We start from the raw sequence: 22,387 nt of genomic DNA, 5'->3' as shown, positions 1-22,387 counted from the left end.
ATTCTCCAGAACTGACAGGACCACAACTGCACACTGCTTTCAGTTTTTCCCTTATGTCTTTTTATCTCCCTTTCATTTTTTTTTTCCCTTTTTTTAACTAGCAGGTCCTTTCTTTCTTATTTTTTTTTTTTTTTGCACTTTTTAAATTAAATTTATTGGGGTGACAATTGTTAGTAAAATTATGTAGATTTCAGGTGTACAATTCTGTATTATATCATCTATAAATCCCATTGTGTGTTCACCACCCAGAGTAAGTTCTTCCATCACCATATATTTGATCCCCTCTTATTTTTTTTTAAAATAGACTTTATTACATTTTTTTAGAACCATGTTAGGTTCACAGTAAAATTGAGCAGAATTTTGCAGAGATTTCCTCTATAACCTCTGCCCCGACAAAAGCACAGCCTCCCCCATTGTCTCTCCCCCACCAGAGTGGTAATTTGTTACAATTGATGAGCTTACACTAACACATCGTTATCACCCAAATAAGAGTTTATATTGGGGTTCATTCCTGGGTTGTAAATTCTATGGGTTTGGACAAATTTATAATGACATGTGTCCACCATTGTAGTATCATACATAATATTTTCATTGACCCACCTTCTTTTCTTTTTTATATTTATTTTTTTCTGCTATAAAAATCATACATGCCAATGGTAGGAAAGCTATAAAATGCAGAAAAGATATGATGACTCAAATAAATTTAATTTTTTTCCTATCACTAAAAATTATATACACACTGTGGGGACAGAGCCAGGAGTGCAGTTTCCAGGCTCTTGGCCTCACATGGAAAGGTGCTTGCTCAGGTAGTAAATGGCCATCAACTGTGATCTGATGGCCATCAGCTGTGGCTAGTTGGCCATCAGCTGTAACCAGTGAGCCATTGGCCACTAATGTAACTGCCATGGCTACACTAGCAGAAAAATGGGGGCTAGCAAGAAGATGGTGGCTGAGCCTACAAGCGGTGCAGTGAGGGTTGTGAACAGTGTGGCTCCTGCTTCCTGTTTCTCCAACCCATCCGCCAGCAAGAATATAGTGGTATGTCTCCCCTACCTATGGCTCCATGGGTGTTCCTTTTTGGCCTAGCCATATCCTGTGTTCTTATGTGGGGAGCAGGACCAGAGACCCCACAGGCCGCCCTGCACGACACATGGCGCAGCGAGCAGAGTCTCCTGCATGACGCCCTGCGTGACACACACATATAGACAACTTTACATATTTGGGAAAACAGTATATATGTAGTTCTTTATATAGTTTTACATCAGCATGATCTTCCTATATTTGAAACAGACTTTAGGACATGCATAGCCATTAAACACGTCTTCTTGCTTTTCTCTGAATACTGAAAGTAAACTAACTGGTTGTGCAAAGTAATTGCATACATACCTTCATTCCCTTAGACAAAAATCACATGTTTTCTAGGTCTCAGCTAAGAAGAAAGGAACAAAATAGAGATCTTGAACTTGGAAATGTACTATTGCTGTGTGTGTGCACACGTGTGTATGTGTGTGTGCATGCATGAAAGTGTATCTGTGTTACGTGTTACAATTTTGAGAACCTAAGGAAGTTCCACAGTGTTTTGTTTCATATTGTTTTGTAGAATTTGTGCAATGAGCCCTCACCCATCCCTGGTGCAACAGACTTTTAGTGTGTTTGTTCTGGAAGGCTTCCATTTGCCATGGAACCACAAACCTCAGTTACTTGACTTTCATATTATTTTGCAACTTCTGTGCTATTTCACCGGCTGTTTGTCAATGAGTGGCATTTTTTATCTATGACACAAGGAACAGAATTGCTGGGATTACGTGCACTCTACAAGGAGAACGGCCAGTCTCAGAAAGTCCATTTGTTTGGGGGAAGGTGATTTTGTGACAGAAACTTCAATAAAAACCCCAACTCATTTCCAACATGTAGCAACCAGAGTAGTGATTACCCCAAAGCACAATTCATATTAGAAACACCTCTCTGCTTATATCTAGTTCACTACTGGAATAAGTTATCACAGTTTTGGCCCTTGTCAGGTGTAGGTTTTAGTAATGCAAACAAGATTCCTAGAAATCTGTAGGATAGATTCCTAGAAATCAGAAAACAAGCCAAAATTTCTCTTATTATAAAATAATTACTCTCTGTTGAATAATGGGAACATATAGAGAGACAAAAAGAAGGAAATAAAAATCATGCATGTTCCCACTTCTCAAAGAGCCAAAAGCACTTCTTGCGTATTGGAAAATTTTAATCCACTCACTAAACTCAATTCTGACACTAGCTAATGGTGACCTTCCTGTCTTTGCTTGGACATACCCAATACTGAGAGAAACTGATAAAAGGCAAAATGAAAATACTTTGCTGCTTCATTCCTAGAGCAACTGTGAATGAAATTCACAAAAACAACACACAAGGGTTAAATTTAAAATCCTTATGCCATGTGATTCATAGTAAAGGACTAGACTTGATTTTTCAGAATTAGATGCCTGGAGTATAATTTTCATATTATAACTTCATAATATAACTTCAGCTCTGTAAAAAATAGTTAATTGTATATTTTGTAGAAAAGAAAAAAATGGAAATTAATTGTCTTAACAGTAAAGAGCTTTTATTTATGAACAAGTTTTTGTTTATAGTTCCACTGTGGGCAGGGGAGTACTTATAGGATCATTTGTGGGATATTTACTTCCAAGTGTTCAACAAAGAATAACTATTAGTTTGATTTATGCAGCAAACTCCATCAAATCATTAATGTTCATTGATAATTAACAAATAAAATATACCTGTTTCATTACTACCATTATCAACCTAATGGTTCGTTTACATAAATAATAATCATAATCTACTGCATAAAATGTTGTTTGTATTAAGTTAAATGATGAATTATGCATTCTAACTTTTAATCTAAGATAATTATCGTGTTAAATCATTTATGGGACTTTCACGCACAGCTGATGAGAGGGTAAATTGTCACTTTGAAAAATAATTTGACAGAATTAGTTGGAGGTGAATATATACATACCCTATAGCCCAACAGTTGAAATTCTAGGTAAATACTCAAGAGAAAATGTGTAATTTTGTGCACAAAAAGACATGTACAAAAATGTTTATCATAGTATTATTTGTAACACTTCAAAACTAGAGATAGCTAAATGTTTATTACTGCTAGAATTAATAAATAAAGTGTCACACACACAGACACACACACACAGGAATACTCTGCTATTAGTATTGATAAAAATAATATTTACATTTCTAGTACTTCTAAAAGTTTACAGAATACTTTAATTTTTATTGTGTTATTTGATCCTCAACAAACCTAACAAGGTAGATAATAATATTGTTATTATTGATTATTATTGCATTTAGGGAAGAGTAAACTGAAATCGACAACCCTTAAGTGATTTCCCTCTGGACCCACAGTTTTTAGCAAGTATCAGGTCTTTAAATGCTCTGTTCTTTCTACTACACCACAGTGGCCTACTGTGATACCAGACATTATTTTGCCTTAAAACAGATTCTGAATTAATTCTTAAGAAAAATTCATAGACCTCAAATTATCCACATATGAAAATCACAAGCTGATGCCGGTGATAAAAGCAGAACATTAACTAAAAAAAACTTTCCATTTTATTCGATGACAAAGTTCATCTAATAAAAAAGTAAAAAAAAATATCAATTTTCTCTAGTGAAAAAATGGCAATACTGTTTTACTTCTTAAATAAAATATAATATTTGATATGAAGGGGAAAAGACAAAAATTAATATATTTTAAAAAAATACATCAAACCTAGAATTTAGGTTACTGGGTTCAAAGGAATATTGAGTTAAAAATTATTTAATTTCACAAGTATCTGGTGAACAGCTGTACTTAATACTGCCCAGTGGAAACCATTTTATAGAGTGTTTTACAATTCTCTATAACTAAGAGAAATACTCTCTAACTAAATAAAAGAGACCAGAATTCTCTTTTATCTGATACTTCTGTTCTTTTTAGAGCCAGTGATAACAGTCAAACTGTGTACAATAAAGCCTCAAATTTCTTTCCAATTTATCCTTTCATCATCCCTGTGGCCTGAAACACTGCCACCTCCACTCTCCAGCTTTTTCATAACTGGGCTTTTGAACATGGTCATTTATCCACCTAGAGTGCTGCCCTTTTCTCAGCTTCTGCATATCAAAATTCATGTCTTCATATCCCAGCTGTATGCACTCTCTCCAACAAACCTTATCTTTATTTCTTTTTTGTCATTTCTCATTATCAAGCTGCTATTGCAGATTTTGGTGTTCAGGGCTTGACTCTCTTTCTGGACTGTAAACACTTTGAGGGCAGGATATGTGCCTCATTGGTCTTTGCATTCCCATTGCCTAGCACGGTACCTTGCAAGTACGTGGAAGGATTTTGATGTATATCTCTTGAATGCATATTGGATGAAAACCTTTGAGGCACTGCACACTTTTGAAGAATATATGTAATGTTTTTAAAAGTTGCTTTCACATTTATGTAATGCTTTGGCTTTTTTTATTGCTTTTCTCAACACTATTAATATCATCAATAAATAATTTCTTATTCAGTTTTTTGTTTATTATTGTTTATCAGGGCATTATAATAGGCAATATCTTCTCACAGAACACCTCATTCTATTACAATAACAATCCCTGGGATAGGAAGAATAAATGTTTTTAATCTTTATTTTGCAGAAAAACTATAAATTGGAGTCTAAAAGATGAAACAACTTCTATGAGTACAGAGCTAATTTTTCAGAGACAAAAAGCAAGTCTACACTCATTTTGGACACCAATAAAATATTGATTTTATGGTATTCTATTGCTTTGAAAACTGGCAATCCCTTTAAATGATTTATAGTAAACTTCTACCAGAAACCTGACAATATGAACACCCCCCTTCTGAGCCATGGTAGGTAAGAAAGTGCATCCTTTACATCCAAATGCTAGGACATCAATCAGCACAAAAGGAAGCACACATGGAACAAAAGCAGGGCCGCTGGAATTTTCAAATTTGAAAAGAAATTGAATACTGATAAAGAATACGAAGACATAGAGCCAACAAAATATCATAAATTAAAAATTAATGCTTGCTATTTAAAAGAATTTTATTCTAACAATAAAGAGAAAGAAGGAGTTGTAAGAGGCACCAATTCTGATTGGGAATTTTCTTTTTTGAAAGTTCCTTTTCCCAGGATTTTACAGAGGGAGGCTAGTAAATGAATTAAGTGACTCAACATTGATTATTTTATGTTAATTTCTTTAAATACTCTGGGCTGTTTGTACCCAACAGTTTCATTATATTTGAAAAACAAAATCCTTTTAGTAACCACTATACTTCATACATTAATTGTACAGTGAGAGATAATATCTCTTCCACTTCCTTTTTCCTTTGGTATCTGTTCATTACATCTAATTGAGGTACGAGTCTTGGTATACAGTTATATATCCTTTGCTATAGTTATAGAAACTTCTGAGGTCAACTTGAGCTTGAGAGAAACGTTATAACTAAATTTAAAAATAGGAAGGACTTAAGGAGGTAGGAGTTTTAAACACAGGCCCTAAAGACGAAGGAAAGAAAAAAGCAACGTTTATTATAATTTGGTGCTTAACTTGATTGTCCACATTTGTCCTCTCGGGGAAATTTTAAAGAATAAATAGTTAATATTCAGTGTAGCCAGCTCTGCAGTACATCTTTATTTAGCTTCATACCCAACACAAACCTATTCCCCTGAACCCACAAATGACTCCCCATAAAACTTGTGTGTGACAGTAGTTTGCTCCCGTTTAAAACTTCATTGATTCAGTGTTTCAGAGTAATTCAAGGTAAATTTTACACTAATGTCTCATTTAATGTAATGAGCCAGGAACATGACTTTGGTGAGGATGGCTTATTCATGGAAGTCGTGAGGTAGACAACTCAAGTATAAAAACTGTGTTTTTCAGAACGATCTGGGGACAGAGCAGTGGTAGAGAAGAAAACTGCAAATGGTGTCCCTGGCTGTGACCCTCTTTCCTATTCTATCTCAACTGTGCTGAAACCAGAGCACAGCTGGGATCCAGGCAGGCACCCAAGCCTGGAATGTGAGTGGCAGAGGTGGGATTGATCTCAGGAGGGTGTGGGTGGGTGACACAAGAGCTTGACAATTTAAAGCTGTAGATATCTCAGGTTGGCTTCCATTAGAGATCTCACTACTGGGGTGGCATGAAATCAGAGGTGAAGTTTTGGAAATGTAGATTTTACATATTTTCTTGTTTGGAAATTTTGATTTGTACATTACTTTCAAAATGCAAAGTACATTTATGGTTGGTCACTCTTAGAAAACTTAATAGTTCCTTAAAATATCAGAGAATCCTTATCCTTTATTGTTGGAGCTACAAAGTTTTCTCAAGAAACACTTTAGGAAGTAATAAGGGCATGATCACAGGTTCCTCTAGAAGGCAGCCACAAACTAAAACCTCAGACAACGGTGAAGTGGTGCTTTGTTGTTGTTGTGTCAATATAGATGCCCTTTCTTGATGAAATACAAGATGTGGTCTCAGCTTTAGTGAGTTCCGTGTTCAGAACTTGAATTTTTCTTGCGTGTTCTAAGGAAAGAACCTATTCAACTTCAATTCTTTTCTTATTATCTTGCGCTGTGAAATGGCAGCCTTTTGGTTTTCTTCAGGTAGACTCATGCCAATGGTGGGTTGACCCATGTGTATTCATATCCATAATAACTTTATTTTTGTATTTTCTTTTATCTAAGATTTCAAAGGACTTTGTAAATGTTTCAATTAAAATTTGTAGTACTCTTCTTAAAAAGAATAGTAGAAAAAATCTAAGCCTTTTTAAATGTAAGCTCCTTGAGGGCACAATTTTCACTATATGAGTAACTTAAGCTCACTAGAAATAGTATTATCTTTGACAACCAATAAATATTTACTTATCTATTTTTAAAGGTAAAATATACAATTATTCTTCCTATTTTCTCATGTCCTCAAACTAATAAAAAAAAATTCCATACTCATTGTTCCTTTATATCATTTAGTTCTACATCATTAAAAAAATAGAAATCTAATAAACTGATTTATATAAATATATTTCTAACTTTGAAATTTTGTGCAATTTGGCAGATTCATTGGGATGCATTTGGTGGATAAGAATGTTCTGGCAGCTATATAAACCATATCATATAGTCTATAAGAGATGGAAAGATGATTGATCTTACCTAGTTTAAGTCAAGTCTACAAGTAATAGTAGACAGTTTATTGCTGTCCTTGTTCTAGCTATAAACTACTCAGTCAAATCACATTGGAACAAGGACAAGGCAAAATTTATTCAAAATAAATGATGTGCTCATGTGTTTAAAATTGTCATGAATTAAAAATCCATTCAAGTTACTAGATCAGGTAAAAGTTATAATCAAATAATATTTTAGTTTGATATAGTCCCATTCATTTATTTTAGCTTCTACTTCCCTTGCCTTTGAAGTCAAAATCATAAAATCCTCTTTGAACCCAAGGTCCATAAGTTTAGAAAGCCTATATTTTCTTCTATGCAGTTTATTGCTTCTGTACAGCAAAAGAAACCATCGACAAAATAAAGAGGCAACCAAATGAATGGGAGAAAATTTCTGCAAACAACACCTCTGATAAGGCCCTAATATCCAAAATATATAAGGAACTCATACAACTCAACAACAAAAAAGCCAAGCAATCCAATTAAAAAATAGGCAGAGGACCTGAAGAGACATTTCTCCAAAGAGGACATACAAATGGCCAATAGACATTTGAAAAAATGCTCAACATCACTAATCATCAGAGAAATGCAAATGAAAACCACAATGAGATATCACCTCACCCCAGTCAGAATGGCTATCATCAACAAGACAAATAGTAACAAGTGTTGGAGAGGCTGTGGAGAAAAAGGAACCCTCATACACTGTGGGTGAGAATGCAGATTGGTTTAGCCGCTATGGAAAGCAATGTGAAGATTCCGCCAAAATTAAAAATAGAATTACTATATGGCCCAGCAAACCCTCTCTTGGGTATCTACCCAAAAAATCTGAAAACATTTATCTGTAAAGATGTATGTGCTCTGATGTTCACTGCAGGTTTATTTACAGTGGCCAAGACATGGAAACAACCAAAGTGTCCTTCGATAGATGATTGGATAAAGAAGTTGTGGTATATATACACAATGGAATACTATTCCGCCATAAGATGAAATAGTGCCATTTGGGACAACATGGATGGATCTTGAGATTATAATGCTAAGCAAAATAAATCAGACAGAAAAAGTCGAAAACCATATCATTTCAATGATATGTGATATATAAAACTGAAAATAACAAAGGAACAAGATAAACAAATGAAGAAACAAAAACTCATAGACACAGACAATAATTTAGTGGTTACCATAGGATAAGGGGGGAAAGGGGTCATAGATGAGAGCAAACGGGGTCAAATATGTGGTGATGGAAGAACTGACTCTGGGTGGTGAACACACAATGTGATTTATAGATGATGTATTACAGAATTGTACACCTGAAATCTACGTAACTTTACTAACAATTGTCACCCCAATAAACTTTAACTAAAAAATAAATAAATAAATAAATAAATAAATAAATAAATAAAATTTAAAAAGTAATAATATTTTAGTGATATTAAGGTACTGATAGCATTCAATCATTTGCCTCAATCTTTTTATCTGTAAAATGAAGATAGTAATAGACGCATTTGAGCTGATTGTCTGGCTAGGTCTTATTTTCGGGGAAATGGGTATTATAAAGAGTTTGTGAAAGGCACTGATGATATATCATCCCACAAGTACAAATGATTATTCATCCTGATGCTGCGATTTTATTACAAATGTAGTGTGGGTAACTGTGCTGACTTCAGATTAGTTAGAATATGTATTTCTCCCAGGCATTATAAGTAAGGGCTTTGTGGTGTGATGTAAATTCTTAATAATTTACTTAATTAGCTTATCATTTCTAGTTTAAGAATTATAATGTGATTCTTCTTACTTTTTCATCACTGTTTCCTGAATACAAAGTACCCGATTTTACATTATGCTGAGGAGCCAAGAAAAATTCTGAAAGACTGAGAAGCATGGTTCATGACTTACAAGTACTAAAATCAAAACATTTTTTTCATCAAATATTCCACATATAAACGTATTATAGATGTGCATAAACCTACAAAAATCCTGGAAGCCTCTGCAATATGGAACGAGAGACAGTAAATAAGGCAACAGAACAACAATAAATCCACATGATATCAACGTGCTTAATATATCTAAAATGAGAAGCTTTCTTACCTAGCATGCAAACACATTTGACATTCTGATCAGGGCTTTCAAACAAGAGTTCACCACACCTCTGAAAGAAAAAGAAAGCTATAATTATTTTAAGGTTTCATACCAGGCTTCCCAAGGCAACATGTCCATGCAACCTGACATTATCATGATATTATTCCACTCCTTATGTTTTCCTTGGTTACCTGAGTCTAGGAACTTATGTCATGAGTAGAGACTTTCCTGGCAGTAAAATATTTGAGACTAAGTTGGAGTAGATTGTTCCTGCATGCCTCATGCCGCTGTCTAGAAGCCATTCTGTGTGCTTTTATGAGGAGTCACCACCAGAGATGCACTCCGTGTCTAATGGTTTCTATTTCAGTGGAAGATATTCAACCTATTAGATCTAACAATATGAGGTTAATCTCTCTCAGAATTGGCCTTTATACAGCACCAAAATTATTCTAAATTACCTGCCCTGAATTCAAACGCAGACACTATCAAACACAAAGCTCGGTGTCTTATACTTAACCCTCTGAACTCAGCGGGCAGGGCGGGGGGGGGGGGGGAAGGGGGCAAATAAGGAAAAATTGAAAAAGGGGCACTCATATGTGCTTTTCCTGAACCCACAGACACATGGAAATATCAATTTTATTATCTATGTCTTAGTTTTAACTTGCCTGTTAAAAGTTTTGTGCAAGGCAAACTCCAGATATAAACGCAATTATTTAAGAATTGACCACATTTATGTATATGATTGACAAATGGTTAGTACCTGAATATATAAAGAAATTCTCCCAATAAACAAGAAAATAACAAATAGAAAAATGGATAAAGGACATGAACAAACAATTCATGGAAGAGAAACCTGAATGGTTAATAAACTCGGAATATATTCAATCAATCATACTAATAATTAGGAACCAGCAAATTAAAGATAAAATGAGGCCTAGTTTGAACTCATCAGTGTGGCAAAACATAGAAATCTGGCAATAGTAAGTGAATTCAAAAATGTAGAGAAATGAATACTCTCACACGTGGGTTAGAATATAAAATGATAGAATCATTTTGGAGAAAAATTGGCAAAATTTTATTAGATTTCTACTTGCTAATTTCCAGATTTCAACCTCACTAAGTTGAAATATGCATTTTAAATAGCAAGTCATATTCTAGACTGATAACCAGAAAAACTTTCACATATAACTTTAGTGCCCAGCTATAAAATAGATAAATAATGTTATTCATATTTTGGAATACTACATGATGGCTAAAATGAATGAATTAGGGCTACATTCACTGTAAAAACATATATATATATAACAGGCACATATAAATATTCAAATTGTATAATGTTCAAATCTTATAAAATATATAATGTTCTAATCATATAAACCATGTTTAATGTTTAAATCATATAAAAACAATGTTAAGAAATAACTATCTCCATTTTTTATGAAGTTGAAAATATCTAAAAATAGTACATATTGTTTATAGATACATTAATTTACAGAAAAAGCATAAAAAACAGGAAATAAATAATGAATATCAAATTCAGGGTAGAGGGAAAATATACAGAGTAATAAAATGTTGGAAGGCATACAGGGGTTACCAAATTTTTCTATACATTAGTCCCCCATTATCCATGGGAAATACATTTTAAGACCCCCATTGGATACCTGAAACCATAGATAGTACTGAATCCAATATATACTACAGTTTTTTCCTACACATACTTACCTATGGTAGTTTAACTTATAAATTAGGCACAGTAAGAGATTAATAACTAATGATAAAATGGAACAGTTATGACAATATACTGTAATACAAGTTACATAATGTGGTCTCTCCTCTCTCTCTCTCAGCAAATCAGCACAATTGTTTTTCCTTCCTCACAGTTTCATGGATGGAAAATTCGCTCTTACCATAGATCTTAGCAATCTCAGCATACAATTTTTTTTCTTTCCTTATTAAATAGAAAACTTTCACCTTTTTACTTAAAGGGAGCATTTTACAGCTTTTCTTTGGCATATCTGAGTTGCCAGCATCATTGCTCTTGCACTTTGGGGCCATTATTAAGTAAAATAAAGGTTACTTGAACACAAGCACTGCGATACTGAGACAGTTGATCTAATCATGAAGATGGCTAAGTGACTAACAGGCGTATACAGATTGGATACGTTGGACAAAGGGATGATTCATGTTCCTCTCACCAGGCGACAGATTTCATCATGCTTACTCAGAATGGCACACAATTTAAAACTTATGAATTATTTCTGGAATTTTCCGTTTATATTTTCAGACGATGGTTGACCGTGGATAACTGAAACTATAGAAATCGAAACTGTGGGCGAGGGGGTGGAGGAAAACTACTGTAATGGTTTGTTCTTTAAATTATTCTCTAAGCTGTTTTCTATGTTCCAAATATTTCATAATAAGAAAGAATTGCCTCCATATGCAACGCTCTGAATATAAAAATGATCTTTGCTTACTGCTTCTTGGCACCCATCTCCCTTGGGCTAACAGAGGCCATTTAATACCAGGTTGGACTGCCTTTCCCAATAACTGTTGTCACCACTTATTTCCTTGTCCTAAGAAGATTGAGGACTTGCTATATTTGCCCATTTTCTCCTTTCTTTCATTATTTACTTGTTTAATTTCACTTCTGTCAATCTTTATTGTAGTATTTTCCATCGGCAGTTGGAAATTCCCATACGCGCAGGACAGACTTAAGCTATATGCAGATTTTTTGACTGGGCGGGGCATCAGCACCCTAATCCCCACTTGGTCAAGGGTCAACTGTACCTACACTTCATATAAGACAAAGTAATTTCTGGGGAAAACTATTCCTGGATGTAAGAACTCACATTCTTCACCAGTAATTAAGAAATCCTCTGATATAAAGAGGAGCAGGTTGAGGGGAAAAGAATGACTCAATTCTATTCAAATCAACCCATTTTCTGGAATGGCCTATACTGTGCACCAAGAGATGGGAAATGGGCTCAGGGCCATAAAAGGAAGCAAGCTGCTTGGGTGAGTCAAGAGAATGGATTGTAGAGCAGGGTGACTGGATGCATGCAAAGGTTGCCAGAGGGCATTGAATACTAAACAGTATCGTTAGCTTTTTACAGGTTACTCTGCTGACCTAAGTATCATACAATATTTATCATGCCTTTTAATCTCTTCATGCTTTATTTCTTTGTAAGTAACATGGGATGCTAATATATGCCAGGAAGTCAGATCAGAGAGCAAACGTGAGGATTAATGACCATGGTGTCTGATCCTACTGTTGGTTCCTGTTTTGTTTGTGCTTTGGCAGAAGTTAAACCCTTTCAAATTGCTAACATCCATTTCCCGCATTTAAAAAGCATTACCTGCTTTTTAAAGTGGTATTTTTATGACCTGAAAGAGTTGGTGATTCTTTTTAAATGAAAGATCAGAGGTTTCTAAAATGTTTTCAACTTCTTGGCAAAACAAAGTGCTAGGAAGTTCTGTCAATTCATATTCTGGGTCCTAGGAGGACAGAATTCTGGACTGCTCCCTTTCTCTTTGTTAATGACAAAGCCCACATATGTGGTAGGAAGTAAGAGATTTCCTTCTCTCCTTGCAGGGGCTTGCAGGAGATGATGTGTGGAGGTTGCATAACTTCCTACAGCTGCCAAAGCCCAATGGCAGCCTTATATATGTCCCATGAAAGGCAGATGGGTATGGGTGGGGGTGATGCCCCGGGGTGGGGTGGGGGTGGGGGGCGGTGTTTGCTCTCTTTCCTGAACATGAACAAAACCAGGAGAAGTTTCTGAAATTCGCATGGAACATGCGTTCCTTAACAGTCACGGCCAGCTAGGGTTCACTGACCACACAAACTAATGATCGCTAATGATCGAGCAAGAAGGGCAAGCATGGTGGCCCTTCTGATGACCCTGAGGATCGTGAGACAGTTCTTTTCCTTGTCTTCATTTCTTTGGCTGTCTGGGAAATGCCTGAGACACTTTTAATTAGCTCATTAATTGTCCTGCTTTGTAAAATTATCTGATGATAGTAACAGATTTTAAAGCTAGGCTCAGAAGGGAATGTGATTGTTCTCAGGACGAAAAAAAACACACAACAGTCTTTCCAGTGCATTTTCTCATTGATATCAGTGTCTATGGGGACTTGGCTGCCAAACATTTGCTTGCAATACAACCTAGGGTGATGAATCAGTTTACAAGCTTAGTTGGGTTAAGCCATGGTGCCCAAGTCTCAGAAAACTGCAAGATCTGCCATAGGGGAAGGTCTCATCCCCTGTTGGGTTCTCAGGTGATACAGCCTTCCTCCCTTGCTGCTGTACCTGGTCATGCATGCTGGGACTCCCCATCCCAGCACCTGCTACTGGATGACCCTGACTTTGACCTAGCTCTGTCACCAGGCTTCTATCTAATTCTCAGAATCCTATCTCTCCATAGGATCTCCATAGGATCTTTGTTTTGTCTTCTGTGTATGAAATACTGAGACCAAATCTCCTTCTTTGTGCCCATTTCCCAGGCAACACAGCCCCTAGATAATAGGGCCTAGTTATGAAAATCCCCATCCAAGGGGCTGGAGCCCTGTTAGGGACAGAGTGATCCCCCTGGCTCATGTGCTCCTCCCATAGCACATATATGCTGCACATGAACTCATGCATATAATGACTATCACCTATGAAGAATCAAACCACTTTCATTGTAGTGTTCCTAACATTCCTCATTATTGTAACTCTGATGCCATATACATACCATGCCTGCAATAGGTAGTGTGGACTAGCTAACATTTATTTAGCTCATACTATAGGCTAAGCACTCTTCTAAGTGCTGTATATAGGCCATCTTATACGCTCAACACTCTCTTTTAAGAGAGTAGAAAATTGTGGCATAGAGAGTACTACTCACTATAAAATACTCTTCTCTAATGAGTGAAAGAATCAAAGCTGACAGCTTCCCTGATGCTTGACCATTCATTATACATAGACTCCTAAATAATGGCTACTGTTGGTGTCTTCATTGCCTTAGCCAAGTAGACTATGTCTATTTACATCCCCTTCTCTCATTCATTAGCCAGTAACTGTTTGCATGAGTTGCCACTTTTTAGAGTGTAGGCTTTGGATTAGACTGATCCAAATTCAAGTTCTGTTGCTGCCTCTACTTACCTACTTTACTACCATAAGCAACTTATTTAGTTTTGCAAAACTTGTTTTTTTTCTCATTTGTAAAACAAGGTAATATTATTTACGTCATAGTATCACTGCAAATTTAGTTTTTAATTCATTAAGAACAAGAATATACTGATTTTAATTACTGTAGATGAGATCATAACACAAAAATACAAAATAAACCTAACTGATTTGTTAAAATTATATTTTAATTTTCATATTATTATTTAGGATTAAAATTGAAGAAATACTTCTAATTTCAAAAGTCAAAATATTTCAAAAGCTGATTGCTAATTCTTATTTATTAAGAATTTTCTATATTAAATCTAAAATTTGCATTTTAGGAAGAACAAGATGGATTTTATAAACTACCCCATCTCTCTTAGTATTTTTAATTAAAATATTTAATTTCCATGAACTAAATTATGTGTTCCAGCAAAATGTGCAATAAAATATATTTCTCCTAAATAAACTGTATTTTTATTACTTTCATCATAAAATTAGTTGTGAAAAATTGATATCAGATCTAATTTTAAAAATCACACTAAAGTATTTAGCAAACCTCTATTACTTAAGAAAAATTATATCTGAATGACAATAATATTCAAACATTAGTAATAGTACCTGTTATATTTGAAAGAAGTAAAACACATTAAAGACAGTGAGAAGTTCACACATTGTTCAGTTAACAGCACTTCTAGCTTTCTGAAACCAGTTTAATGCTTTTTCTGCTTCGAATAAGCTTTCATATTTTGTTTTACTTTTCTGAATATTTGCTATCACTTGCATTCATTAGTCTCTCAGCAGGCCTCCAGCAACTAATCTTTTTAGGGCAGGTGTCTGGATATCTTTGGATGGGAGGAAACATTAGCGAACAAAACCCGAAACAGAAATCCTTGTTGCCTGGAGGTTTGTCTCAGTGTCAGCTGAGACAATAACTGTTTTTTGCAAGTAGGTAATGCAAAATGAAATGTTATCAGCAAATAATTAATAGACTGTGATTCTTTGATTATTTCCATCACATGTTTATAGCTTTCCTTCAATGGAAGATCAGGCTATAGGATGGGCCTCCAGGAATGACTCTCAGACAAAAATGCAAAATTGGCTTATGAGGGAAGCTGTGGCCACAGTTGGGAAAGTGGAGAAGCAAGAGGCATCACTGAAGTTGGTGACGTCAAGGACACACAACCATGGCAGAAACCCAAAGATTAGAAAGCTGTTGGCACAGCTGCCTCTCGACACCCATGTTGCTAGTGACTAAATGTTGGATGCTACTGTAGGAATGCAGAAAAACACAACATCTCCATGACTGTGCTTGATATATTTTAAAAGGAAAACAAAACAAAACAAGCCCCTGACATATATACTCATTTTGGGGGAAAAAAAATTAAAACTGAGTTTGCCAAGCTGAAAAAGTGCTGACTATGGTCACTATTTGATGGAAAGTGAAGTGCATCTCATCTGTGCCATGAGCAAGTTGGATTGGGCAGGGCTTTATTCAGGACAGGCTGCCTTCACCCTCACCCTCACTCTATCTCTAAGTGCTTCAGTTCTGTAAGTTTGCTGTGCAAGAATTTCTCTAGTGAGGGTCTTAGTAAACAAGGCAAATGCCTGTATGCTGATGCATCTGTTTTATTTGATCACTGCTGAACCCCTAAGTATCTAGCATGATGACTAATACATAATGGACACTCCCAATATTAATTAAGTGAATGAATAAGTAATTCTTTACTGCAATTATATGGGATATACTTAAGATTTGAGATTATCTGGGGTAGTGCAAGAAGAGATGTTCCCCCCCTGGAGATTTATGTATACACACCAGGAAATGCTGTCATTAGATGCAATCATGTAATACGAGCTACAATAGGGTGATTAAAGGGGAAACCTGACATTGAGAAGGTATTTAAAAATATCTTGGTCACTCCCATCTTACATTTTCCAACAAACAACTGAATGATACTAATCAAAGTCAGACCCCCAGAAGATAGGCTTAAAGAGAAAAACTTTGGTCTGTAGATCATAGAAAGATAGCTTCTGTTAAGAGACTAAACTCCCTAAATTCTCACAGGGCCTGGAAGCTTGGAACTCCATTAATATCTATCAAATGAGTGAACAAATGGACATTCAAGAAGACATCATTAATATTCATCATGCCTACTCTGTGCAGGCACTGTACCGTGATTATGGAAACAAAATAAAGTGAGATTTCATCTGAGTCCTGTCCTCAGGAAGTTTATAGCTTGGTCTGAAATCAAAACATAGAAGGCTATGGCCACCCTCAATAGTGGGCACGCAATGCTGTCTTGGGCTATCAGAGAAGGCTGCCAAAAAGAGATGACCACAGGCCTGTCTGGAGGATAGGAAGGAGTGATTGGCAAAAGGGAGGGCCCATCAGGCAGAGAAAGATGCCTGTGCAAAGCCCAGGACCCCTTTTAAGATCATTCAAGTCGCCGCCGAGGAGCAAAGCTGTGGTGAATCAGGGCAGAGGGTTTAATCAAAGAGATAGTTACAGTTGAGACTGGAGGAAATTGGGGGCCGATAGTGATTTGGAAAAAAAAGAAAAAGAAAAGAAAAAGAAAAAGAAAACAGATATTATGGGCTGTGCTAGAGAGGCTGGGTTTGCTTTTCAAGAGCAGGGATGCTTAATGAATTCTTTTAACACTGTGACAAATAAGTACAATACAATGGTACCAGCTATCTCTCATCAACAGTATCGTCTGCGATCTTTTTGTCCATTTCTACCTTAGGATGGGTACCAAGCATGAGGTGTGCCTTATTTTTCCTTTGTGGATTATTACACATAATGGCTATGGCCACAAGAACAACCCCTAATGACACAGTTGAAATCTCACAGGGGGCCAACTTCTGCTACTGCCGAAGCCATTAGCACCTAGTATTGAGCACATCACAATTTCCCCAGCTCCCTGAGGGTGCGATTTCAGGGTCTCCTACTTCACAGTGGCCCGATTCCCATCTACCATGTGGGTGGCATAGTCAGGCCTTAATCTCTAAACACTGTGGCGGCCCTTGGCACTCTGGTGCCAGAGGATGGCAAATTTGGAACTGGGGCCGATTTCAGCTCGAGCTCATGTTTTCCTTTCTAAGTTTTTCCAGTGAAAGAGCACATTTCCATCCCATTGCAGGCTGTTAAAACGTCAGACTAATAAGTTTTCAACAATCTGTCAGTGTAGATCTCCAGCAACAACCTGGCACTGTCTTTGATTTGGGGCCTCATTGTCCAGCCCGACCTCAGCCAGTCAAAATAAGAGACACAGCAGCAAAAGGAAAAAAAAAAATCACTTTGAGCTGAAATTCTTAACAAATCCATTGTCGCCAACAGTCAACAGCAAAACTGTGGGCTACATAACCTGAAGTGACCCTTCAGGAAGGGCCATCCCTCATAAACCTCTAATTAGCTATGGTTAGGAGTGACTTGAAAGATATTAGTGCTATTGCTATTGGAAATGAGCCTACCAGCTTTTAACAGCTTTGTTTTCTTCTTCAGTCAAAGAACAAAATGTTAGCTTAATGGCGTATGCTTTCTATTAGAGAAGTGCCAGCAGCAGCAATCTCCAGAGAGTCTCTCAGCATTTTATTACACACCCCTATTTTTAAATGTTTAAAAACTACTTATTATGAACCAAAACTTGGAAAACCTGGTTTCAGCCCAAGAGTAAAATTTTTTTTTCTCTCTCTTTTTTTTTTAAGTTACGAAGCGAGCAACCGTCCAGAATACAAAACTGTATCTTCTGTAATTTCGGCCCTGGGCAGAAGAGGGCACCAGAAAGGCTATCGCACTATCTATGTCATTTGATTGGACCCCTTTAGGGAGACACAGGGTTCAGATGCACACAGGTTCTGAGTCACTGTTATGTTATGTTGCATTCTCCAGTTCATGAAGGATTTCTCCATGCACCACTTTTAGTTTTGACTTTTATTACACACATTGAAAAACACAGTTTTCATTATGCAAAGCAATAACTATAGCCTCTGGGCAAGCACGATTTTAGTAGAATCCATACCTGTGAAGGGTGATGGCATGTGGAATATTACTGGAGTATCTTGCTAATACACCCAATTATAGGAACAGAGTCGGCATGTTGGTCCAAGGCACTTTGGGAATAATTCTGGTATGGGCTCTGAGAATTCCCCTTTATCAGACACAAATACCTATGCCTCAAATCTTGATAAACAGAGAAAAAATTATGCCAGAATTTTGCAGTACAATTTCATCTTTTATTTACCTTCTCAGGGCTCCAAATGTTGATAACCAGCTACAGCTAGTTTTCAGAGAGACAGAGACACTTCTGTGAAAGCAAACAACTAAAGCCATAAACATTTAGCTTATACACAGTGAGTTTTTAAAGAGGAAGTCCATAACTACTTTGCGTTAGAGAAAACAGGAAGTAGTACAGAAAGAGGACAGATTGGTATGTAGAATGGAAAGAACTTAGGCTATGTAGGTTCAAATCCGAAATCTACCCCTTGCAAGCGGTGTGATCTTGGGCATATTATTACTTATCTTTTTGAATCTCCTTGTAGAGCAGAGGGAATGGCAATGCTCACCCCTCTACTGAAATAATGTAATATATGTGAAAGCATCTTATGTACTTTGAAAACCATAATGGGGCCTGCAGTGTCTGTTGTTTTGTGGAAGCAAGGAGGTGGAAGTAAGAGAGGGCCATCTGGCAGCACTTTGTACAAGATACAAAACATAATTCTACTGAGTAAGTCATGGAATTTTATGAAGTGGACATTTTTGCTCTTCCCATGTTGGAGAGCACCAGTCTCTCAGAAGGCAACCGGTAAAACCGAAGGTCTAAAGAACAGAGGTTGGAATGTAGGATCCGGCAGTAAGCTCAGAGCTGGGTAGAACAGTGGCCTTCAAGAGGGAGAGAAGAAGTAGAGTCGAATACAAGGTGCAGATCTGAAAGAATGCAGGAAAAGGAAGATGGACTGTGTGAGGATTTGCAGCTTGGAGAGGGCACCCCCAGTGCCAGAGACACAACTGTTAATCTGGGAAGGATCCGGGAGAGCACCATGGCCAACTAAGTCACTTATTGATTAGCAAACAAGTAAGTCCTCATGGACTTAGGTGATTTTCCATTCCAGGGTTTTGTGATGATCTCAGTATGGGCTGTTGAGTTCGAATCAAGATTCCAGTGTTTACTAGATGGGTCACCTTGGGCAAGTTTCCCAATAATTCTTTTTCCCTCAATTTCCTCATATGTAAAAATGAAGATAACACTCTACTTATGTCATGGGTTTATCATGAGAACGAAAAAAGGATTAACCTATGTAAAGCACTTAGAATAGTGCCTGGTAAAACTACTCAATTAATTACTATTTTTGAGAAAATACAATTATTGAGAAGAGAAGCCATGAAAACCATGGCTTTTGCAGCTGCCACCTAGCTTTACTCCATGTTACCTTCTTAATCTGGACATTGAAGCCATTGCCCTGGGCAGCCTCAAGCCCCTTGAAACATGAATAAAGGGACAGACGTCTATAGTACCTGTCAGATGGGAGTGCCCAACAAACATTTGTTTAATGAATGAATGGGAAATCAGAAGGCAAGTAGATTGAAAATGGACCTATTCTTACTAGGCAATGATTTTCAGTTCCTGCAAAGGAAGGGCTTGAAGGCCTAAAGTAAAATCTCACTTTTATTGAGTATTTCATTCAAGATACTCATTCAGCAAACCTCCATTGGGGACTTTTCAATGCAGCAATGGTGCTGACACATCTGTCATCAGTTGCTTATGCTGGATTTATTAACTAAATTAAGCAGAACCTATTTCTATTTTGATCACATTATTCTCAACTAATTCTGATATGTTTAAAGTCCTAATTAGGGAACGTTGAGTAGACTTTCTGTGTAGTGGAAATGTTGACAGTAGGAGGTTCATCTACAGACCATTTGGTTATTGGGCTGATGCCCAGGGACTGTCTAATCCTACTTGATGCACAATTGGCCTTGGCACTGAGGGAGGAGAGAGAACCCAAATGGGTTTGGGAAAGAGGAGGTTTCTCATAGCTGTTCACATACACTGGCCACATCCCGATGGGTGTGGAAGAGTTTGTGAATAATGTATTCTGATTGGTTAAGGGAGAGAGGAACTAATACTAAACAAGTCCTCAGTGGGAGTTGAAAGCATGAGATAAGCTGGAAGGGTGTTTGTTCTGGGTATGATAAATTTTAGGTGCAAAAACCTAAAGGCAACTGAGGAAGGAAGTTAAGAATGACTAGGAGGGGATGGGGTTCAGATAATTGGGAGAATTGGGGTGTGGAGAGACATGAGGCTGGGAAGTTGGCAGGGACTAGATCACGCATGGCCCTATGGGACTCCATTTAGTGATTGGACATGAGCCTGGATTCCATAGGCCATGGATCTGAACGAAGTCACTGCAGGTCACAGGCCATCTGTTCAAGGCAGTAGAAAAATCCCCAAAGTGTTTAGAAAGTTTTCATAATGGGAATACTGCACAGCAGCTACATTTGCTGACCCATGTGGCTTCTCAACACACTTGGCGATATCCTTAGGTGGGGAAAGGTTTCTGCTACAGGAGGCGCCACCTTACAAATGAGTATTTAATGACATTTTCCATATTATTCCTAACAGTCATAGTTTTGATAATCAGTGACGCTAGGGAATATCACAAGAACTATTCACCCATTTCGACTCTCTAGTGTTACCTCACACAAGGGGTACTTACAGATAGAGTTTTTTTAGATTTAGTGTCATCCATATGGCCTTTATGAAGAGATCATGGAAGTGAGAACGTGACTTGTAAATTTTCTAAGTCTAGCATGAATATATTATGAAGACCATGGCTTTTTAAATCATGTGCAGAGTGAAGACTGAGGACACACTGAAAGGGGTGATTAGCAGCCATGTCCCTGGACCCCAGAAGATGGAGGAGCTAGGGTCCTGAACAAAACATCCTTCCCTAACAGTTCAAAAGGAATCTCCTCAGAAATGAGTGGGAGAGCATGCCTCTCGTATACTTCAAGAAAATCATTCTTTACTTGACTGATATCATCAGTGTGAAATTTGAACCTGCCCTTTAGCCAGACACGTTGCGCAGCAAAACCTCAGTCTGTCCCTGCCACCCCTAGAAGACTAACACTGTGAGAGCTCGAAAGGAACGGCTACTTTTTTTTTTTTTTTTTGGCCTGACCTGTGTGCTGCCAACAGCATGTACTCAGCAATTGCTAAACGCTGGCCATCTGGTCCAAGGGTCTAAGCTTTAGACTTGGTTTTCTTGATTTACACTGCAATTTCCAAGCTACTTTGTATGACCCTATAGAGAGCAAAAGGTTAATAGATAATATCAGCAATATCTCCAAGTCACTGTACAGACGTCACAATTCAGAGATTCATGGGACCTCATCCAGCCTGTAACTGAATGAATATTTACTCAAGACAAAAGAGTACTTATATAACATGCTCCTTGCAGCTCCATGCAGTAATGCTCCTGTACATAAACCAACAATTAAATGTAATCCTATACACTTATATTTTTAAAAGAAATTCAAACCAGTCCTTGGAATTAAATAACCCCAGTGCTCGAGAAAATGACTTCCAGAACATCAAGCCTCACATGCAAACACAGGGCCACTGAGCCACAAAAGAACAAACACTTTTCCACAGGGATAAGGGCTTGTTGTTGTATAACTACTTGTGAGGTCAAAGATCCAGATGTTCCCATAGACAATCAAACAACTATTTCTGGTCCAACTGTATTGACCATCTCCACATGGACCCCTCTGAGACATGGATTTGGCCTTGAAAAGGAGATTTCTGTAAATTCTACTGGCAATCAATGGCAATCCCAGGTGAGAGCGGGAAAATTCAGTATCTTAGAGCAACGATTGACAGGTTTCATTAGCTGCAAGTGAAAATGCAAATCCATGAAAACAAGTGTATGTTTTGCTAATAGTTATA

At 37.0% G+C, this 22,387-nt stretch overlaps 1 protein-coding gene across 1 annotated transcript in view; it reads right to left on the bottom strand.

Annotated features, from left to right (window-relative positions):
- The window catches only part of PDE7B (phosphodiesterase 7B), a 290,164-nt gene that overhangs the window by 191,829 nt on the left and 75,948 nt on the right, over positions 1–22,387 (bottom strand). The window contains exon 2 of the mRNA XM_019732772.2: positions 9,299–9,359. Coding sequence (XP_019588331.2) covers positions 9,299–9,359 — 61 coding nt within the window. The remainder of the gene's footprint in view (positions 1–9,298; positions 9,360–22,387) is intronic.

Source organism: Rhinolophus sinicus, linkage group LG05 (assembly GCF_036562045.2).
Source record: "Rhinolophus sinicus isolate RSC01 linkage group LG05, ASM3656204v1, whole genome shotgun sequence".
In the NCBI taxonomy this organism is placed as follows: domain Eukaryota; kingdom Metazoa; phylum Chordata; class Mammalia; order Chiroptera; family Rhinolophidae; genus Rhinolophus; species Rhinolophus sinicus.
This window is presented reverse-complemented; position numbering and strand designations above follow the sequence as displayed.